Source organism: Schistocerca serialis, chromosome 8 (assembly GCF_023864345.2).
Source record: "Schistocerca serialis cubense isolate TAMUIC-IGC-003099 chromosome 8, iqSchSeri2.2, whole genome shotgun sequence".
Classification (NCBI taxonomy): domain Eukaryota; kingdom Metazoa; phylum Arthropoda; class Insecta; order Orthoptera; family Acrididae; genus Schistocerca; species Schistocerca serialis.
Window position 1 is genome coordinate 148,957,034 of NC_064645.1, and position 21,471 is coordinate 148,978,504.

Consider the following 21,471-nt stretch of genomic DNA (forward strand, 5'->3'; position numbering starts at 1 on the left):
CATTTCGTATCTAACTGCGTGAGACATCTTGGGATATAAGACAGCAGCTGTCTCCTATGGTCGCAGACGAAACATCATTGAGCTGTTTTATGCATCTACCATGGTCTCTCAGCTCAGAAGTTTCAACTGAAGGAAGAAAGGAAGGAAGGAGGGAAGGAGGGAGGGAATGAAGGAAGGAAGAGGTCATTAGAGCCAGTTTTAACGAAAGTAAACATCGAGCGTGATAGCCTGTATCCTATAGTCCATTCTGTGTTCAAAGTTAATTAGTGGATTTCCCCATTTGATGCCCGTATCACCCCCAGATTTACTGTCTGCTCGGCACTGCTCTGCTCGTATTCTTTATTTACCGCCATAACGTTACCAGACAGCACTCGTCTTGCAGTTGTTAGTGATCATAATGATTTGGTTTATCAGTATAGCGTCTTCACAGGCTATCGGCTGTGTGATATTATGAGCCACTACTTAATTTATTTCATCATAAATATAAATTAATAATCCATTGTTTCGTTTCAATAATTGTGCTTCCATATTACCATTGCAATCTGTTTCCAAGTCTAAAAATTAGATTTTTGTTGGTTTACCTTCAGCAGGCAGCAGCCATTAAAACGGCTGATAGGACAAGAGCGTCATAACATAATTTGGTGCCAAACATGGGACCGATAAGAGTAACCATTACGACTTGGAACACCTAAGGAGTCTTCTAACACCGAACAATTACGCTATCAAATGATGGGTGACTGTTTATTCTCCTGTGATAAAATGTTTGCTTGTAAATATAAATTAATAATCCGTTGTTTCGTTTCAATAATTGCACTTTAAAAATTACCATTGCAGTCTGTTTCGAACTCTACAAATTAGATATTTGTTGCTTTACTTTCAGCAGTTAGCAGCCATTAAAACGGCTGCTGGGGCAGGAGCGTCACAACATAATTTAGTGGCCAACATTGGACCGATAAGAGTAAACGTTACAACTTGGAACACCTTGTGAGTCTTATAACACCATAGAATATGGCCCGTCAAATGGTGTGTGACTGATTACTTGCCTGTGAGAATATGTTGTGAATACCATACTTTTTCAACAGAAGCAAGAGGATACTAATCTTGATCATTAATGCAAATAAATAGTTTTTCCTAATACGAAAGTTTATGTTTGTGGCAGATGAAATCTTTCCGTTCTAGCAGGGTCTGTGACCAGCCAAAGCTCCAGATACAGCAGTCGCGTGAACTTTTCTTGTGTTAATCTGCTGTCTGTAGATTAAAGAGCATGTTGAATATTGTGTATGAAGCATTCATCGCCTGCAACAACAGAAACTGCATTAGTCAAATCTGAAACATAAAAGTTATATTTCAGACTGTAAGCTTGGAAGTACATCAACAACAGTAAAAACAAAAATTCCAATAGAATACTGTTACAAAGCAAAATTACTAGGTTACGACTTGCAACATCATTTATTTTGCACACAACTGGAATATCTTTGCTGAAAACGGCCTCGCAGTATGGCTAATTTGTACAGCGGAATGGAGTGGTTTTTATATCCAATATCGATATGCTTCCATCTAAACACACGGTTTACTTACTATTGAAACAGCACTGGATGGTCATACACAGACTGAGTCTTTTTCCAGTGAAGTTAACTCCATTTATCAGGACGAACCTAAACGAAATTACCCACTGGGAAGTTTACAGATCTAAAATCAAGTCTTACTCATTTCACTGTATCTGTTACATAAAATAATTTTGACATTTTGAAATACCGGTGTTACACTACATTGTATGAAACTTAGTTACCAGTGCCATGATGATTTTAGTCAAATACTTCGTTACACCACAACAATACACTGCTGAACACTGTGAAATACATGGCAAAGGGTGCTTCCCAAAGTACAACATATTTCAGTTTCCATTCACCTCTGGAGCGTAGGAATAATGATTGCGCAAGTGCTCCTGTGCCGTCCATAATAAATCAAATCCACTTTCCGCTGTCCATACTGCAGTGACACAGTAGACGGCTGTAGCATATTGCTAGGTTCTTCATTCCATTCCGGTGTTAGGAACTTTATACGCAGGCTTTCGAAAGATGATAGTCTATCTCCTATCGTATTAATTATGAGCATATTCACGACGCCCTCTCACTTGTCAGACAAACCCTAAGTGATTCCTGCTGCTTTTCTGTGTATAAGCTAAATATGCCCTGTTAGTCATACTTCGCTCGAGTTCCAGACATTTCAGAAATATTCTCTAGGACGCAGGAGAAGTTTGCAAGCAATCTGCTTTGTAAACTGAATGAATTTTCCTAGTATTCCTCCAAAGAATTAAAGTCTGATGCTTTATCTACAGCTGAACTTGTATGACCGTTCCCCTTGATATCCCCCCGTTTTGTTAAGTATAGATAATTGTAAGAATTGACTGATTCCAATTATGTCCTACAGTCATCAGACACTACATGTGTACATTTTGTAAAATGCTGAATTTTTCTTTTCTGAACACTGCACCGAGTTACCAGTTTCCGCACCACTTTTAAATCCTATCAAAATCTGACTCTGTATTCGCAGAACTTCCTCTAGTTAGAACATCATTATAAGTAACTGCAGCGACATCAAAAAGTTTGAGTTTACTATTAATATTGTGGGTGGGGTAAGGTCGTTACCCTGTAGGAATAGTACAACTACAAAAGTATTGTGTCTGTCTGTTTGCACACGCTGATCTCCAAAAATACTAGATGAATTTTCATGACGTTTTCATAGATAAACTGCGCGTGGCTTGGGGAAACATACAGGCTCTATTTTTATCAAAATCGAAACATGGAAATACAGATATTGCAATTTAAAATTTTGTCTAATATCGCCTGCATAGCATAGTAGTGCAGATGTTTAATTATCACAGCCTATTAAACCAAAGAACTAATACATGGCACACTGTTAGTCTTTTGGTATGCCAAACAATGAGTAGGTGGTGCTGTTAGTTTTTTTAACTCAGTGACATATGTATTTTCGGAAGCTTACGTTGGTGACAGATTAAACATTGTAATCTTATCTTTACCAATACAGACTAACACTTAATTTATTTGGCTAGTATGTATGGATTTAATTATTTCATTTTGTGCATTAAAAGCTTAACGACACTGCATTGCTTCTTTCGACAGGTTTTATTTATATTCTCCGTTAGGAAAAACGAATTTATTAAATTTGCATTGTGATTTGTGTGCCTACTCATTTCATTCTGATTTTGTTTTGTTCATGAATAAAAATGTCCAGAGAAGGGTCGAGCCTTTCTGGATACACCAGAATGGCTAAAAGCCTTATGGGGACTATGTGGTCTGAAGAATCCAATGAAGATCACGAAACGAGGCCAACTGCAGCTCCACAACGTCAGACTTTAACGCGATCTCTAGAAACTCCTTTTGGTGTGACGTAACTCCGAAAGAGAGCTTCGTGCATTATCTCGCTACTCAGAACCCTTCACTCACAAAGGCGTTAAGTTACTCCTCTCAAACATAACACCATAGAAGCGGTAGTTTTGATAGAAAGTGGCAAAAGCAAGTGAGCTTTCGTATACCAAATGCCGTGAATTCATAATAATATATCATTTCACTTTGAACGTATACAATTCCCGGTGAACTTATGTTATGTAATGATCATAAACAAAGCACAACGCCAAATACTGTGTGTTACGCCCATGGATCTTAGTGTCAGTTGGTTTTCACAGAGTCAGCCTTACTTCGCTCTTACCCATGGTAGTGAAGCAAACAAGCTCTTCGAACATGTCCCCAACCATACTCGCATTCGGGAGGACGACGGTTCAATTCCGCGTCTGGCCATCCTGATTTAGGTTTTCCGTGATTTCCCTAAATCGCTCCAGGCAAATGCTGGGATGGTTCCTTTGAAAGGGCACTGCCGACTTCCTTCCCCACCCTTCCTTAATCCGATGAGACCGATGACCTCGTTGTTTGGTCTCTTCCCCCAAACAATCCAATCCAGTCCCAATCATACTCATTCAAAAGTTGTATTCAAAGAAACTTTATAAGCCAAAAGTAAATGCCACATGTATGGAGCCTCAGGCATAGCTATAAATAGATACTGGAGCAACGCCTTGTTTCTCAGCTAGTACATAGTACGATCGGCTACATTCATTCACAGAAATCATTTTTAATCGCGGTTTCGAAGATATACTGACGTCTTCAAAAATCTATACATCACAGCTGAAAGTTCATTCATGAGTAGTATATAAACCTTTTCTAAAGCTACACTAAAGAGTTACAAACATGAGCGGGAGGAGCTCCACAAGAATCGAGCCTGACTGTGGGTTCATTTGGGTGAACACTCTGCAGCTTTCTCGTAGCCTATCAATATTTTACTTATAAATGTTGTTTTGCTTGCAGGTACGTTGCATCTACTGTTCAGAGCGTGTCGCACTGGAAAAGGCAGTTGCTGAACGTTTCAACCTCGACTGGAGTTATCAAAGTACGTATTTATATTTAACTGTTATTTTTTTAAAGCTTCGGCATTAACTCACGAGTTAAGATGGAAGTGGCACACGGAGTACTCTACTATGTTTATCGTGGTCATTTTCCATGCACGGTACAGACAATAGAACTAATACAGATGAAATATGTTTATAATCTACAAGAGCCTTAGCCACTTAAAATTGGAGAGGATTCTGAAGATATATTTGCCTCGGCTGCGATTGAAAAGAGGGGGGGGGGGGTGAGGGAGGGTAATATAACACGTTTATGTTGTTACTTTCAAGGAAATCTGACTTTATTTTTTAAATGCAAAAATTATTGTGAAAAAATTCAGACTATAGAGACGTCGCTGTCTATTTTGGCTTCCGCACGTTAATTATCGGCACATTTACTCAGAAAACAGAGCAATAGACTGAAACACCTCCCATTATTTAGATACGCTCCAGGATTTTGTTTGTTGTGATCGTGTCTCATAACTAATGTCAGATGGGTGTAATATAAGGGGTGATCAAAAAGTTCGAAGGCCCTAAAGTCGAGAATCGGTATCCTCCCACCGACCCACCACGTTGCAGATACCGGATTGGTAAAGTAACGTGTCCTGCTGCGTGAAGAAGTCCGTAACTGTGTGCTGCACATCCTCGTCCTAGAGGAGTCGTAGACTCTGCAAGGCGTTTTCTAGGAGACCAAAGGCGTGATAATCACTTGGGGAGAGATCGGCATTATAGCGAGTGGCTGAGTGTTACCCACTTGAGGTGACGTAACTTCTGTTCAAAAATGGCAGGCGGTAGTGTTATAAGCTATGAAGTGCAGAGTTGCAAATTTCTTCACCTCTAGAAGTCCCATGTCTTAGTGAACTGTTCATCTTCTGTCGCAGTACTAGTGTATTATTGTGTGCGCTTTCGTGCAGGAATATACAGTGATTAACAGGTATACCTTCAGATATGATACCTTCATATGTACACACATCAGTTTGTTGGGCATTTTACCTCTGCATCGAGCAGTCTTCCCACAGACATGTCACAAACTTTAAGATCTGATGTTTTCTGCGTGGTCATATTACCTGTCAGTGTAGACTAATAGGTCCGCGTCAACACCTCCACACTTAAACATTTACCCTGCTCTCCAGGGGAAAATAAACATCAATGGCCTGCTCTTTCCACATGTGGCTGGAGGTACTCACCAGCCCAAAAACATGTGAGTTGAAATGGCCACAATGATTAGTATGAAAATGACATAAATACTGATGTAATATTGTTCAGTACACCATTCTCAACCACGAATAAAAATATTTACAATCACACCCGTTACATCCTGTATACCTTCCTTCTGGTCCAAGCAACATGCAGCTGCAATCTGGGGGGGGGGGGGCAGTTTAGGGGTGGAGGGGGTTGTTTAGGCACTCCCGCGCAACGCTTCGGACCTCCTCCGATTCTTGCCATGGGCTGAAAAGAACGTGGAAATGAGCACTTAAGATTACATGTGTTTGAAGCAGGTACCTGCAGGAATGAGTTCCTTGACAGCTCGACGAGTTTTCCGACCCTCACGCTGAGCGGGCACGCCGCCTGCAGCATGAAGATGCGTAGCGATCTGCAGAATGATTCGTCTGCCTGTGGCCAGTCACAGCTGAACGCAGAGAACTGCAGCCGGTCCGCCTGCAACAGCAAGCCCATACGGTACAGCGTGGTAAGTGGAAGCAGAAGGCTTCCCCTTCACGTTAAGGCATCTGAATGTTCATAATAAATCTAAGAAAAAAAAAAAGAAAACCGGATGTACGTTCAAGGATTTATTGAAGCAGGGCCGAAATTAGTAGATGTTACGTGCATGTAGAGACAAACAAATGATTACAATTTCAGGAAAACTGGTTGAGATATTCAAGAGAAAAAGCTTCACAAATTGAGCAAGTCAGTAAAGTGTCGGTTCCATCTTTGCCCTCATGCAAGCATTTGTTCGTGACGGTATCGACTGATAACAGTTGTTGCATGTCCTCCTCAGGGGTTGTTGTTGTTGTTGTTGTGGTCTTCAGTCCTGAGACTGGTTTGATGCAGCTCTCCATGCTAGTCTATCCTGTGCAAGCTCCTTCATCTCCTAGTACCTAATGCAAACTACATCCTTCTGAATCTGCTTAGTGTATTCAGCTCTTGGTCTCCCTCTATGATTTTTACCTTCCACGCTGCCCTCCAATGGTAAATTTGTGATCCCTTGACGCCTCAGGACATGTCCTACCAACCGATACCTTCTTCTAGTCAAGTTGGGCCACAAACGTCTCTTCTCCCCAATCCTATTCAATACCTCCTCATTAGTTGCGTGATCTACCCACCTAATCTTCAACATTCTTCTGTAGCACCACATTTCGAAAGCTTCTATTCTCTTCTTGCCCAAACTATTTATTGTCCATGTTTCACTTCCATACATGGCTACACTCCATACAAATACTTTCAGAAACGACTTCCTGAGACTTAAATCTATACTCGATGTTAACAAATTTCTCTTCTTCAGAAACGCTTTCCTAGCCATTGCCAGTGTACATTTTATATCCTCTCTACTTCGACCATCATCAGTTATTTTACTCCACAAATAGCAAAACTCCTTTACTACTTTAAGTGTCTCATTTCCTAATCCAATTCCCTCAGTTTCACCAGACTTAATTCAACTACATTCCACTATCCTCGTTTTACTTTTGTTGGTGTTTATCTTATATCCTCCTTTCAAGACACTGTCCATTCCGTTCAACTGCTCTTCCAAGTCCTTTGCCGTCTCTGACAGTATTACACTGTCATCGGCGAATCTCAAAGTTTTTATTTCTTCTCCGTGGATTTTAATACCTACTACGAACTTTTCTTTTGTTTCCTTCATTGCCTGCTCAATATACAGATTGAATAACTTCGGGGAGAGGCTACAACCCTGTGTCACTCCCTTCCCAACCACTGCTTCCTGGGGGACTGATGATCTTCGCTGTTTAGTCCCCCTTAAACATCCCAATAACCACCACCACCACCACCACCACTGCTTCCCTTTGATGCCCCTCGACTCTTATAACTGCCATCTGGTTTCTGTACAAATTGTAAATAGCCTTTCGCTCCCTGTATTTTATCCCTGCCACCTTTAGAAGTTGAAAGTGAGTATTCCAGTCAACATTGTCAAAAGCTTTCTATAAAGTCTACAAATGCTAGAAACGTAGGTTTGCCTTTCCTTAATCTTTCTTCTAAGATAAGTCGTAAGGTCAGTATTGCCTCACGTGTTCCAACATTTCTATAGAATCCAAACTGATGTTCCCCGAGGTCGGCTTCTACCAGTTTTTCCATTCGTCTGTAAATAATTCGCGTTAGTATTTTGCATTTGTGGCTTATTAAACTGATAGTTCGGTAATTTTCCCATCTGTCAAGACCTGCTTTCTTTGGGATTTGAATTATTATATTCTCCTTGAAATCTGAGGGTATTTCGCCTGTCTCTTGCATCTTGCTCACCAGATGGTAGCGTTTTGGCAGGACTGGCTCTCCCAAGACCGTCAGTAGTTCTAATGGAATGTTGTCTACTCCCTTGGCCTTGTTTCGTCTCAGGTCTTTCAGTGCTCCGTCAAATTCTTGATGCAGTATCTTGTCTCCCATTTCATCTTCATCTATATCCTCTTCCATTTCCATAATATTGTCCTCAAGTTCATCACCCTAGTATAGACCCTCTATATACTCCTTCCACCTTTCTGCTTTCCCCTCTTTGCTTAGAACTGGTTTTCGATCTGAGCTCTTGATATTCATAAAAGTGTCTCTCTTTTCTCCATAGGTCTCTTTAATTTTCCTGTAGGCTGTATCTATCTTACCCCTAGTGAGATAAGCCTCTACATCCTTACATTTGTCCTCTAGCCATGCCTGCTTAGCCATTTTGCACTTCCTGTCGATCTCATTTTTGAGACGTTTGTATTCCTTTTTGCCTGCTACATTTACTGCATTTTTATATTTTCTCCTTTAATCAATTAAGTTCAATTTTTCTTCTGTTACCCAAGGATTTCTACTAGCCCTTGTCTTTTTACCTACTTGATCCTCTGCTCCCTTCACTACTTCATCCCTCAGAGCTACCCATTCGTCTTCTACAGTATTTCTTTCCCACATTCCTGTCAATTGTTCCCTTATACTGCCCCTGAAACTCTGTACAACCTCTGGTTTAGTCAGTTTATCCAGGTCCCATCTCCTTAAATTCCAAACTTTTGGCAATTTCTTCAGTTTTAATCTACAGTTCTAACCAATAGATTGCGGTCAGAGTCCACATCTGCCCCTGGAAATGTCCTACAATTTAAAACCTGGTTCCAGAATCTCTGTCTTACCATTATACAGGGTGAGTCACCCGACATTACCGCTGTATATATTTCGTTAACCACATCAAATACTGACGAATCGATTCCACAGACCGAACGTGAGGAGAGGGGCTAGTGTCATTCGTTAATACAAAACGTAAAAAAATGCACGGAAGTATGTTTTTTAACACAAACCTACGTTTTTTTAAAATGGAACCCTGTTTGTTTTGTTAGCACATCTGAACATATAAACAAATACGTAATCATTGCCGTTTGTTGCGTTGTAAAATGTTAATTACATCCGGAGATATTGTAACCCAAAGTTGACGCTTGAGTACCACTCCTCCGCAATAAAATGGTGCAAATGGCTCTGAGCACTATGGGACTTAACATCTGTGGTCATCAGTCCCCTAGAACGTAGAACTACTTAAACCTAACTAACCTAAGGACATCACACACATCCATGCCCGAGGCAGGATTCGAACCTGCGACCGTAGCAGTTGCGCGGTTCCGGACTGAGCGCCTGAACCGCTAGACCACCGCGGCCGGCACACTCCTCCGCTGTTAGATCGTGTGTATCGAAGAGCACCGTATTACGTTGGGAACCAAAGGGAACGGTGATGGACCTTAGGTACAGAAGAGACTGGAACAGCACATTACGTCCATATGCTAACACCTTTTTGTTGGTCTTTTTCACTGATGCACATGTACATTACCATGAGGGGTGAGGTACATGTACACACGTGGTTTCCGTTTTCAATTATGGAGTGGAATAGAGTGTGTCCCGACATGTCAGGCCAATAGATGTTCAATGTGGTGGCCATCATTTGCTGCACACAATTGCAATCTCTGGCGTAATGAATGTCGTACACGCCGCAGTACATCTGGTGTAAAGTCGCCGCAGGCTGCCACAATACGTTGTTTCATATACTCTGGGGTTGTAGGCACATCACGGTACACATTCCTCTTTAACGTACCCCACAGAAAGAAGTCCAGAGGTGTAAGATCAGGAGAAGGGGCTGGCCAATTTATGCGCCTCCACGTCCTATGAAACGCCCGTCGAACATCCTGTCAAGGGTCAGCTTAGTGTTAATTGCGGAATGTGCAGGTGCACCATCATGCTGATACCACATACGTCGACGCGTTTCCAGTGGGACATTTCGAGCAACGTTAGCAGATCATTCTGTACAAACGCGATATATGTTGCAGCTGTTTGCGCGCCTGCAATGAAGTGAGGACCAATGAGGTGGTCGCCAATGTTTCCGCACCATGCATTTACAGTCCACAGTCGCTGACGCTCTACCTGTCTGAGCCAGCGAGGATTGTCCACTTACCAGTAATGCATGTACCATAGATTCATTGCCCGTGGTTTGTGAAACCTGCTTCATCGGTAAACAGGTAGAACTGCAACGCATTCTCTGTTAATGTCCATTGACAGAATTGCACTCGATGATTAAAGTCATCACCATGTAATTGCTGATGTAGCGACACATGAAACGGGTGAAAGCGGTGACGATGCAGAATGCGCATGACACTACTTTGACTCAGGCCACCGGCTCTCGCAATGTCCCGTATACTCATGTGTGGGTTCATGGCAACAGCAGCTAACACACCAACTGCACCCGCTTCTCCTGTGACGGGCCTGTTACGGACCCGTTTGCGTGCTACGACCATACCTGTTGCATGCAGTTGGCGGTAGATGTATTGCAATGTGCGGCACGTTGGATGCTCTCTGTCCGGGTACCGTTCTGCATACACCCTGCAGGCTTCAGCTGCATTTCGTCGACACTCGCCATAGATCAGTATCATCTCCGCCTTTTCAGAGTTCTAATACACCATGGTCACAGCTCCTACAACACTACACTATCACAGACGTCTGGTAACACGGTGTACTACAGTTGGTCTGCGTGCGGAGACGAATGCAGAATAACAATAGCAGCAAGCGCTACATGCGGACACTGCGACAGCTAGACCAAACCACAACAGTGCACTACAGACACACTCGTAAACACGGTCGTCATCGTAAACATGTTCCTGCAGATGCTGCTCGCCGACCGTGGCAACTGAACGTCGGAGGTTTCAAGCGTCAACTTTAGGTTACAATATCTCCGGATGTAATTAACATTTTACAATGCAACAAACGGCACTGATTACTTATTTGTTTATATGTTCAGATGTGCTAACATAAGTAACGTGGTTCCATTTAAAAAAAACATAGGTTTGTGTTAAAAAACATACTTCCGTGCATTTTTGTATGGTTTGTATTAAACAATTACACTATTGATGTGGTTTACGAAATATATCCAGCGGTAACATTAGGTGACTCACCCTGTATAATCTATCTGATACCTTTTAGTATCTCCAGGATTCTTCCATGTATACAACCTTGTTTTATGATTCTTGAACCAAGTGTTAGCTATGATTAAGTTATGCTCTGTGCAAAATTCTACCAGACGGCTTGCTCTTTCATTTCTTAGCCCCAATCAATATTCACCTACTATGTTTCCTTCTCTCCATTTTCCTACTGTCGAATTCCAGTCACACATGACTGTTAAATTTTCGCCTTCCTTCACTACCTGAATAATTTCTCTTATCTCATCATACATTTCTTCAATTTCTTCGTCATCTGCAGAGCTAGTTGGCATATAAACTTATACTACTGTAGTAGGCATGGGCTTCGTGTCTATCTTGGCCACTATGCTGTGGCCACTATGCTGTGGCCACTGTGCTGTTTGTAGTAGCAGGTAGGGTACAGTGCCAAATTCTGTCCAATTGGCGCGTTTGGTCGTCATAATCCAAAACGATTAGAGGGCCCTGTCCATAATGCTCCAACCGTTCTCAAATGGGGAGAGATCTGTCAACTTTGCTGGTCAAGGTACAGATTGGCAAACACGAAGACAAGCAGTAGAAACTCTCGCAGTGTTTACATGTGCACTATCTTGCTGAAATGTAAGCCAGACATGGCTTGCCATGTAGGGCAACGAAACGGAGCATAGAATATAGTCGAAGTACTGCTGTGCTGTAAGGATGCCGTGGATGACAGCCGAAGGGGTCCAGCTATGAAAAGGAATGTGATACCACACAAACAGCCCTGGTTGTCGGTACGTATAGTGGGCGACTGTCAGCCTGGTATACCACTGCTGTCCAGGGCGTCTCCAGACCATTCCTCGGCCTGCAACTGCTTTGACTGAGGTAGAATTGTCTTCAGTGACGAGTCCCGCTCCTAAATGAGTCCCTCTTCGAACTTAGACCAGACGATCAGCGAAGACTTGCTGGAGCACGCCCCTGACAATGGTGGGATACCAACCTGACTATCGCCCAACAGTGGTGGCCTCGGATGCCACTTCTCTTCATAGTATGACCCTTTTGGTTGTTATCCTCGTTAACCTTGCAGCACAGCAGTATGTCGAGGATATTCTACGCTCCATTTTGATGCCCTTTATGGAAATCCATCCTGGGCTTACATTTCCGCAACGTAATGCCCGCCTGCACACGGTACGAATTTCTGCTGCTTGTCTCTGTGCTTATCAAACGCTAACACGACCAGAAAGATCACCGGATCTATCCCTTACTGAGAACTTTTGAAGCTTTACGGGCAGGGCCCTCCAACCAGCTCGGGATTTTGACGATATAACGTACCAATTGCCCAGAATTTGGCACGGTATCTCTCAGGAGAACATCCAACAACTGTGCCAATCAATGCCAAGGGCCAGAGTTGTTCAACTTTCTCTACTTGTGAAGCTGTTTCTCAGATTGTGAAACTGTTCCTCTTGCATAAATCAACCAATTATTCCGGAATTGTAATCATTTATATGTCTGTACATGTCCATCACATCTACCGATTTCCGTCTCACTCGACTAAATCTTTCGTGAGGCGTCCTTTTTATTTGCTTATTTATTTATTTAGAGCGTTTTGTAACATTTCTGCCTCTCTGACCAATTGCATTATTGCTATAGATTGTACCTGAATAGAGTAAGGCTACACAAATAGACTACGACGTCACAATGTGGGATGAGGCCTGATCATCGTACTTCTAGTAAATGGTTCTCTATTACAATGGCGAAACCTTGTGTAGTGTTTGGTTTCACCTAAAGTTGCTTGAAAGGGAGCGTCATTCCGTTCCCACAGGCAATGTTTTTATAAAAATACAACCAAATTTGGGAACACAGTTATTGAGAATAAGTCAGTAAATTCATAGCCTGAAACTATGGAATGATTTCGTTGCCACGCCGTTACCGTGTGCTTCAGAGGTTTTATTTGTGTACAAATATTTGAATTGAATGATAAGGGTAATTAATACCATTTTCTTAAAAATATGTTGTAAGCTTTTTTGAGGTATTAAGTGCAAAGTATTTGCTGAAGTAACAGATAATGATGATGGAAATAAGTCCGAAACGCGTCAAGTGAGGAACCTAAGTAATAAAGTCATTTTTTTACTGGCTGCATGACTTTGTTGAAGAGGTTTATTCAGTTCCAATACTGTACTATAATGTAAAATTGATAATTTCTTTTACATAGTCTCGGAACTAGTTATAGTTTTCCTACTAATGAAGTAGGAAGACTAGTTTGAAATTTTGCTTTGAAAAATGAAAATTGTAAGCCTAAGCCATAGCCAATTTTCTCCCAAATCTGTTTCACCCTCGGGTCATTATTATCGGGGATATACTGAAGGATTATGCTGTGCCATCAATTTTTTAATCTCCAGCGTGCTAAGAACCGAAAGAAAAAAAGAGGAAGGCAGAAATCGAAATGCTCCATACCACACTGATATTTTGTCTTCTACCCCTATGAATGCGGTTTGCTAAATGACTCATAATGGGTCAAAAACAGGAGTTTACTGAAGAACTGTAATTCTGTCGCTTGTAAAAGTAAATAACTGTCAATACAATGTTTCAAACTGTAGCCATTTCACATATCCCAATGTTAAAAGCGGTAACCAATGCATTAGTATTGGGAATTTCGTAGAAATTAGGTTAGATGTACTACTACATGCTTGGTAGTAAAGAAACAGGTGGTCCAATTGTCAAAATCAACGCTTGATTTCCGTTATAAATTAGAAAGAATGTAACTCTCGGCTCCACTTCACACAGTACGTAATGAGAGAAACCCTGGTTTCTGCCCTCCATCACACTCTGGTATTTAGGTGTTTGTTTCTGCCTTAAGCACGGCAGAGATAGGGGTATGCGCGGTCTGCAGCTCGATTCAGCTGACTATCTATCGGTTTTATGAAACCCACAACGCCCTCAAATACCACATGTAACACTTCCATATTCTTTCTCTCGCTATGTGCAAACTTTAAGCCTAAAAAATGTTTTTTTTTCGGGAAATTTAATGTAGCTACATTTTGTACTGGTATACGTTTCGCTAGTTCGCTAGAGGTCACAGGTTCCGAATAATTCAAGAGAAACGTTCAAAAGTAGCCTTCATACACGTTTTTCTTGAATAACTCGAAAACCGTGGACTCCAGCGAAAACGTCTCCCAGTAAAAAATTTAACTACATTAAATTTCCGACAAAAAGATCATGTTGATTTTTTCTGTAGGACTGATAGTTTGTGAGTAGCGAGCGACAGACTATCAGAATCTTGAACTTGGTATTTGAAGGTGTTGCGGGTTGCATAAAACCCAGCTGTAGGACCAGCTGAATCTCTATAAGTAAACTGCCAGAAAGAAAATGGAACACCCTCAAGGTCTACATTCCGTTGTACCAGAGTATAATATGTGCATACTGAGGGGTTGTAGTGACAGTGATTCACTTACACAGTCGGTGATCAGATGGCGCTCAGGACGCCGGTCTGTGCGCCCTCTGCTTTGACCCTGAATTCAGTAACTGTGATGACTTTAGAGGTCAACGGTGTTTGCAACAATATTTCTAGGGTAGAGTCATGCCGCACCAACAGTTACAGGGAATAGGGAATATAATGTGAACAACTGTACTTAATTGGGAATGGTTTATTAATAAGGGGTTGGACCCCCATTTGCCCGTAATACAGCTGCGATTCATCTTGGAATACCGGCATGTAATGATTGCATCGTTCCCAGTCAAATGTTATGCCACTCTTCGGTCAGAACCTCTTCTAACTCCTGTAGTGACGAGGGAGGCGGAAATCGCTCTGGAGTCTGCGCTCCAATACCGCTCACAAGGGTTCAATAATGTTCAAGTCAAGGGACTGTGCTGGCAAGGGAAGTTCAGTTGCATGCTCCTCATGCCACGATTGTACTGTCCTGGCTGTGTGAGTTGGTGCATTATCGTCCTGAAATATGACATTGTTTTTCGGAAATGTTCACATAATCGTTGGCTGTAACACGGTCATGGGTGTAATGATGGGAACTGCGGAATACCATTATATGGCGGCACACACCATCATACTTTCACCTCCTTGCCTAACAATTTGATCAAGCGATCAGGATTGTAGACTTCTTTTGGCGTTCTCCAGACTTAAACCCGACCCGATGTTGGAAATTAGAAAAATGTTGTGACTTTCCCGGCGGATTTGTTGCAAATAGTCTTCACGGGTTTGCCGCCGGATCACGTTGTGCAAATTCCACAATATTTCTTCGGAGCAACTGTCCGACATCTTTAGGTGGTTCGACCTTGCTCGTGGCTAGGTACGACTGACGGTATCATAGCAGGCCTGTTGTCGAAGAATCTTGATTTTCGGGTCGTGATTTAACAGCAGCCAATGCAGGGTTCCAGGCTGTGCTCAGTCGAAATCCCGTATCCCTGTTGAGATTATCGGTTGTACGGATATGTATTGCCTCCTTAATGATACGGTCCCAGAAGGATGATGCCGGGGATAAAACTTCCGTCTTTTCATTAATCATATGATGTCCTTTATTCAGGCTGTGTTTCGCAATTGCCGACTTTTCCAGTTGACGAAGGCGTGTATGACGCTGATGTTCAGCGCAGCGTTCTTGTACTGTGCGGCATGTCTGGCCTATATATGCTGCCCCACACTGACAAGGAATCTTGTACACACCACATTTCCTCAGTCCAAGGCCATTCTTAACCGAACCCAACAGGTTTCTCAGTTCTGCAGATGGCTGAAAAGCACAAATAATTCCGTATCTTCCGAGAACTCTTCCGATTCTTGACGACATGACACCAAAATACGGCAAAAAGGCGAAAGTGGTGGGTGTCTTCGTATCTTCATTCTGGGCCTGAATGCATTACGTATCTGTCTCTCAGAATAACCACTTTGTCGGAACACTATCTTCAAATGTTGTATTTCACTCGACAGGCTCTCAGGATCAGATACCACATGTGCTCTATGAACTAACGGACGCCATGCACTACCGCATCGTGCAGGATGATGGCAGTTTGTGGCCTGCAGATATAGATCTGTATGCGTTGGCTTGCGGTAGACGCAGTGTCCCAAGGTTCCATCTGCTTTCCTTCATACCAAGACCAGGAAAAGGTAAAGTACCATATTTCTCCACTTACATTGTGAAGTTTATATTCGGATGGAGCGAATTCAGATGCTGAAGAAACGTAGGTAGAGTATCAAGGCCATGTGACCACACCATTAATGTATCATCCGCATACCGCAAAAAACAAAATGGTTTGAGAGTGGCTGACTGTAGTGCTTTTTCTTCAAAGTCCTCCATAAAATAATTGGCCACCACAGGAGACAGAGGGCTCCCCATGGCAACACCGTCCACTTGTTCAAAATATTGGTCTTCAAATAAGAAGTATGTTGAAGTAAGCACGTGTTTGAATAATGCTTTTATGTCCTCCTCAAAGTTGTTGCTAATGAGCTCCTGCAAAGGCACCTTTGTAAGTAAAGACACAACATCGAAACTTACTAACAGATCCAATGATTGCAATCTAAGCGTTTTCAGGCGCCCTATAAAATCTTCAGAGTTTCGAATGTGATGGTCGCACTTGCCTACGAAAGGTCCCAATACTGAAGTCAGGTATTTGGCAAAAAAATAAGTAGGTGCTCCTATGTTACTTACAATGGGACGGAGAGGCACCCCATTCTTATGAATCTTGGGTAGGCCGTAGAGTGTAGGAGGAACTGCACCCTGTTGACGCAAACCCTTAGCGACTTTCGCTGGAATCGATCTCTTCCTGATGAGTTCCACAGTTTTCCTCTGGATCCTACCCGTCGGATCACTTTTTAATTTACTATATGCAGGATCGTCGATTAGTCTGTATACCTTATGTTATATTGTGTGCGTGAGAGAAGCACAGTAGCATTTCCTTTGTCAGCAGGTAAGATGACGATGTCTTGGTCTCCTCTCAGTTCTTATAGAGCATTTCTTTCAGCTGAGGTGATGTTAAAGTTGGACATCTTAGATGAAGCTTGGGCTAAAATGCGGCATGTGTCACGCATGTTGACTCGTCGGAACATATGATGTGTTTTCACTGATCAGCAGTCGAGGATCTATGCTCCTGACACCATGTTGTAAGCCTCTGTGCGTAGGTTGTCCTTACTAATGGTTTTTGTATAGCAGCTCATTAATCTTCGCTTTATGGAGTTCTCGGCGAACAATGTCGATAGATGTGGGGTCTCTAAGATGGCTATTGAACTCTGTAGTCACTTTAGCAACCGTAGCTTTGTGTTGCTTTGACAAAATTCTTGTTACCGTACGACGATCTCTGTCATTTATTTTAGGTTTGCGCCCGCTGTTTACACGATAATGTCTTTCCACATTTCGTGTAGGCTGTCGTGACCATTGTTGCTCTTGAAACATTCAACAAGTTGCCTGGCTGGGTTAATGATGCTCCAGATAACCAGGCCACCAAAATCTGCCCTCTTTGGAGCTCTGTTAGGTCTTTCATTTCACGTCGACCTCGTCCTCTGAATGCAAATGGGAAGTGTGCACTACTCTTAAACAACCTGCACTGAGGCGTAGTCCGTACTGGACATTCACAGTCCAGCGGGACACGCGCCGCAACTGCGTTTTTGACCGTCAAACACAACCATCACAGTACTACCACCGTTCACATTATTTTGCCTATCCCTTGTACGTGCCACTGTAGAACAGCGTGGACGATTTGAAGGGGAACCCAATGGGTCTTTGAGAAGCCGGATAGACGCATCGATGGGTTGCTGCACGTGTTGGCCACGATGCACCAGTGCTTTGTCGCTGATTTCAGCCTGTGGAACATTTCCATACGTACAGACCAATTTCTTCGGCCAGGATACCACCTATTACCACGATACCATCAAGTATGGTTATCTGGTGCCGTGAAAGAGTCAAATGGACAGTGGAATAACACTATGTTTTCTTCAGTGGTGAGAGTAGGCTTTCACTGTATGCGAGTGATGCAATGTACAATCGTACTGCGTAAACCTGGTGACCGGCCTGTTACTGAGTACTCCCCCACGACATATTAAGTCCAACCACCGCAGTCTTTATTGGTGGAGGGGGGAGGAGGGGGAGGGGCGGGTATCAATTACAAGTCCCAGTCGCATCCCAGTGTATCCGTAACATAAAATAACCTGTGGCCCTTACCTTGGATAGGTTTTTATCACTGTGGTACTGCCATTTATTTGACAGGAAGGTGATGCACTTTTTCATTAACACAACGCACGTTCATATGCGGCCGCTGTGTTACAACGTTCTCTTTGGGATGTACAACTGCCACGGGCAGCTAGATCACCAGATCTCTCGCCTATGGAACGCGTATGAGACATGGTTGGCACTTACTGGTACTCAGGGTCTGCAAAAATCATTGCTGAGTTCCAGCGAGGTGCAATATACTTGGGACAATCGGTCGCAGGATGCTGCTCGGCACCCGTATGATTATGTATACGCGACAATACACGCCTACGTTGCCACCAGATGGGGCGATCATTTCAATCCCATGCGATACGAAATATCGGTGTCCTTTACTGCGACAAGTGTGTCTCATTTGGTCTGAAATTGTTTTCATACACTCCTACAAGGATGAACTGCCTGTAAATCAAGTTTCTTATCAATAAAATGATCTTGTCTTTGAGGTTTGAGCACCTTTTGTTCGTCCTTATATCATTTAGGGGCAACGGCCTTGCCGCAGTGGATACAACGGTTCCCGTCAGATCACCGAAGTTAAGCACTGTTGGGCGTGGCCGGCACTGGGATGGGTGACCGTCTGGGCCGCTATGCGCTGTTGCCATTTTTCGGGGTGCACTCAGCCTCGTGATGCCAATTGAGGAGCTACTCGACCGAATAGTACCGGCTCCGGTCACAGACAACCATCCTAATGGCCAGGAGAGCGGTGTGCGGACCACACGCCCCGCCTACCTGCATCCTCTGCTGAGGATGATACGGCGGTCGGATGGCCTGAAGACGGAGTGCTATATCCTTGGCCTATGGAGGCTACAATAGAAGACGTCACTAGGTGGAATGAAGTAACCACGGCATGTTCTGATTCCATGATGCAGCCGTTGTGGAAAACTGTGCCAGCAGAAACTACTTGCCTTCTGACTGGCTGTTGTATTTAAATCTAGAGGGGACTATCATCTTGTCTGCGCGTAATTGATGCCAGCTAAATTAATTAACTCCTTGTCCAGACTGTGACTAATGGTGATACAGTCTCCACCAATGCCGGTTTCGGCCCTCACTACCATATCTACAAGTTATATGTCAGGCCTCCTGAGAGAACACAGATCGTCTTAGCTACGAAAAATGAAGTTGTTCTCTTTAGGCGACCAAAAAACCATAACAAAATTGAAATATTATTATTTACATTGTTATTCCTTAGATCTGTAGTTAATTATGAAGCACACAATTTTCAAATATATGTATATAAATCTAAGATACATGCATTCTTGTTTTGCCGCCTCTGGATCACAGGATCCAGGGTTCGATTCCGGTCGGGTTGGGGATTTTCTCCCCCCGGAGACTGGATATTTGAGTTGTCCTCATCATATCATCATCATCATCATTTGTGACAGTGGCTAGAATGGACTGTGTAAAAACTGGACTGTGTAAGAAATGGGACTTTGTACGGTCGCTGATGGCCGCGCAGTTGAGAGCCTCGCAAACCAAACCAAACATCTTTTCTTCTTTGGCCGACGCGCATTACCTACGTGGGGTCGACGTGGTTATTTAGCGTACTTCAGATTGTCTTGGTTATGACTTCAGGCAGCTAGACGGAATCTGAGTCCGAGAGAGCACCGAAAATTTGCGCAGATCAATTTCGAAATCACGGAGATGGCACAGTCTTAACGTGCCTAATCCTTTTGATTATGCTGACAATGTTGATGATAGTAACCATGCTGGCGATGAAGATGGTAATGACGACGATGATGATGACGTGTTGAGGCTCGGTACGTGTTAGTATGAGCATGTTCTTCGATTGCTTGTTTTAAATTACGAATTGTGACTGTGATATCAAAGAAGAGTACTCTTCTGGAAAAAAATCCTATTTTTCGGAAATGCTTTTCGTGATATGGCCTGTCTGCATTTAAATATCATCTCAGTTTCGGACCTCATCTGTTATTTTGCTATGCCACTTGCAAAACACAACTACTATGTCTAGTGCCTCATTTCCTGATATAATTCACTCACCAGGACGTCATTTATTTCGACTAAGTTCCGTTACCTCACACCTTGATGTTCATCTAATTACCTCTTTTTCAATACACTATTCATTCCATTCAGTTTCTCTTCTAAGTACTTTGATGTCTCTTACAGAAATATAGCGACACTGAAAAACATCAAAGTTCTTATTCTAGGCAGTACAAATAGTGGAAAGTTGTAGTAGCAAATGTTAAATACCTGATCGATTACTAGCTGTCCGAAGAAGCAGAATAAGCCTGTCTGAGCCAGGAATGATGCAAACGAGATCACTTCCTTAAATACGGTCGAGCTTGTTGCTCCCTCCTGCATCAGCTATAAGGGCGGAATTTTAAAATAAGAACAGTATGCAAAATTAATGAACGTAGCCACCAATAACATAAAATTTTATTTGAATGCCATTATGTAACACATGTGACAAAGTAAGGTAAAAAATCCAAAAACGTGAGACTATTTCGTTCAACGGAAATGGTAGTTAATTTTAATCACTACAGAAACTTCAAGGAGATTCGTAATATAAACATGATTCAGGCAGTTACACCTAACGCTCTACATGAAAGATTCTGTTGGTGCGTCACTTCATCTCTTACGAATCAAATAGAAATAAGTGAAAATATATTTTGAAGTGTATGTTATGCTTCGGTTTCATTCTGATGTACTGATCAGAAATAAACAGTTTCGTATTTGGTTTATTTTCTGTTTTAGGATGCATTAGCTTCTTAGATGTGTTTCCGGGAGCTGTTTCCAACTTTGTTCGTTTCATTTGTCGCGTTTAGTATTCTTTAGAGACGAGCTTACTTTGATCTGGAAGTGGTATAGCAAAGTATTACCCGGCAAAAAGTTCGAGCTTTTGCCGCTAGTCAGCGGTGTAGATGCCGAAAAATCCAGGACGGCACAAATGAGAAATTTGAAAATACAAGATGGCGCTCGAGGGAAATGAGAAAATGCGAATTACACTGGTGGGAAATTTAGATATGGGACATGGTGCTTGTTTACTTGCTTGAAGCACAAATGTACGTATTACAAAGGGGGCAGGAAGGAGAAAATCTGAAACAAAATAATTCTAGAAAAAAAAATTGTTATTAAAAAATAACATTCCGAGGAGAATATGACTCACACTTGGTATGTGCCCTTCCAACATTATTGTAATTATTCAGAACCCTCTTTTTCATTCTGTTTGTTAACCCGTCAGTAGATGCAGGTGGTTTGT

The 21,471-nt window shown here is 42.5% G+C and overlaps 1 protein-coding gene and 1 pseudogene across 1 annotated transcript in view; one reads left to right on the plus strand and one right to left on the minus strand.

Moving 5' to 3' along the window:
* Nucleotides 1-581: 581 nt before the first annotated feature.
* The window catches only part of LOC126416692 (uncharacterized), a 469,710-nt gene continuing 448,820 nt past the window's right edge, over nucleotides 582-21,471 (minus strand). Inside the window, exons 7-8 of the mRNA XM_050084494.1 lie at nucleotides 5,960-6,115; nucleotides 582-1,296 (exon numbers count right to left, since the gene is read on the minus strand). Of these exons, the coding sequence (XP_049940451.1) occupies nucleotides 1,237-1,296; nucleotides 5,960-6,115 (216 nt within the window). The 3' untranslated portion in view covers nucleotides 582-1,236. The remainder of the gene's footprint in view (nucleotides 1,297-5,959; nucleotides 6,116-21,471) is intronic.
* On the plus strand, nucleotides 18,738-18,855 carry LOC126417218 (5S ribosomal RNA; annotated as a pseudogene).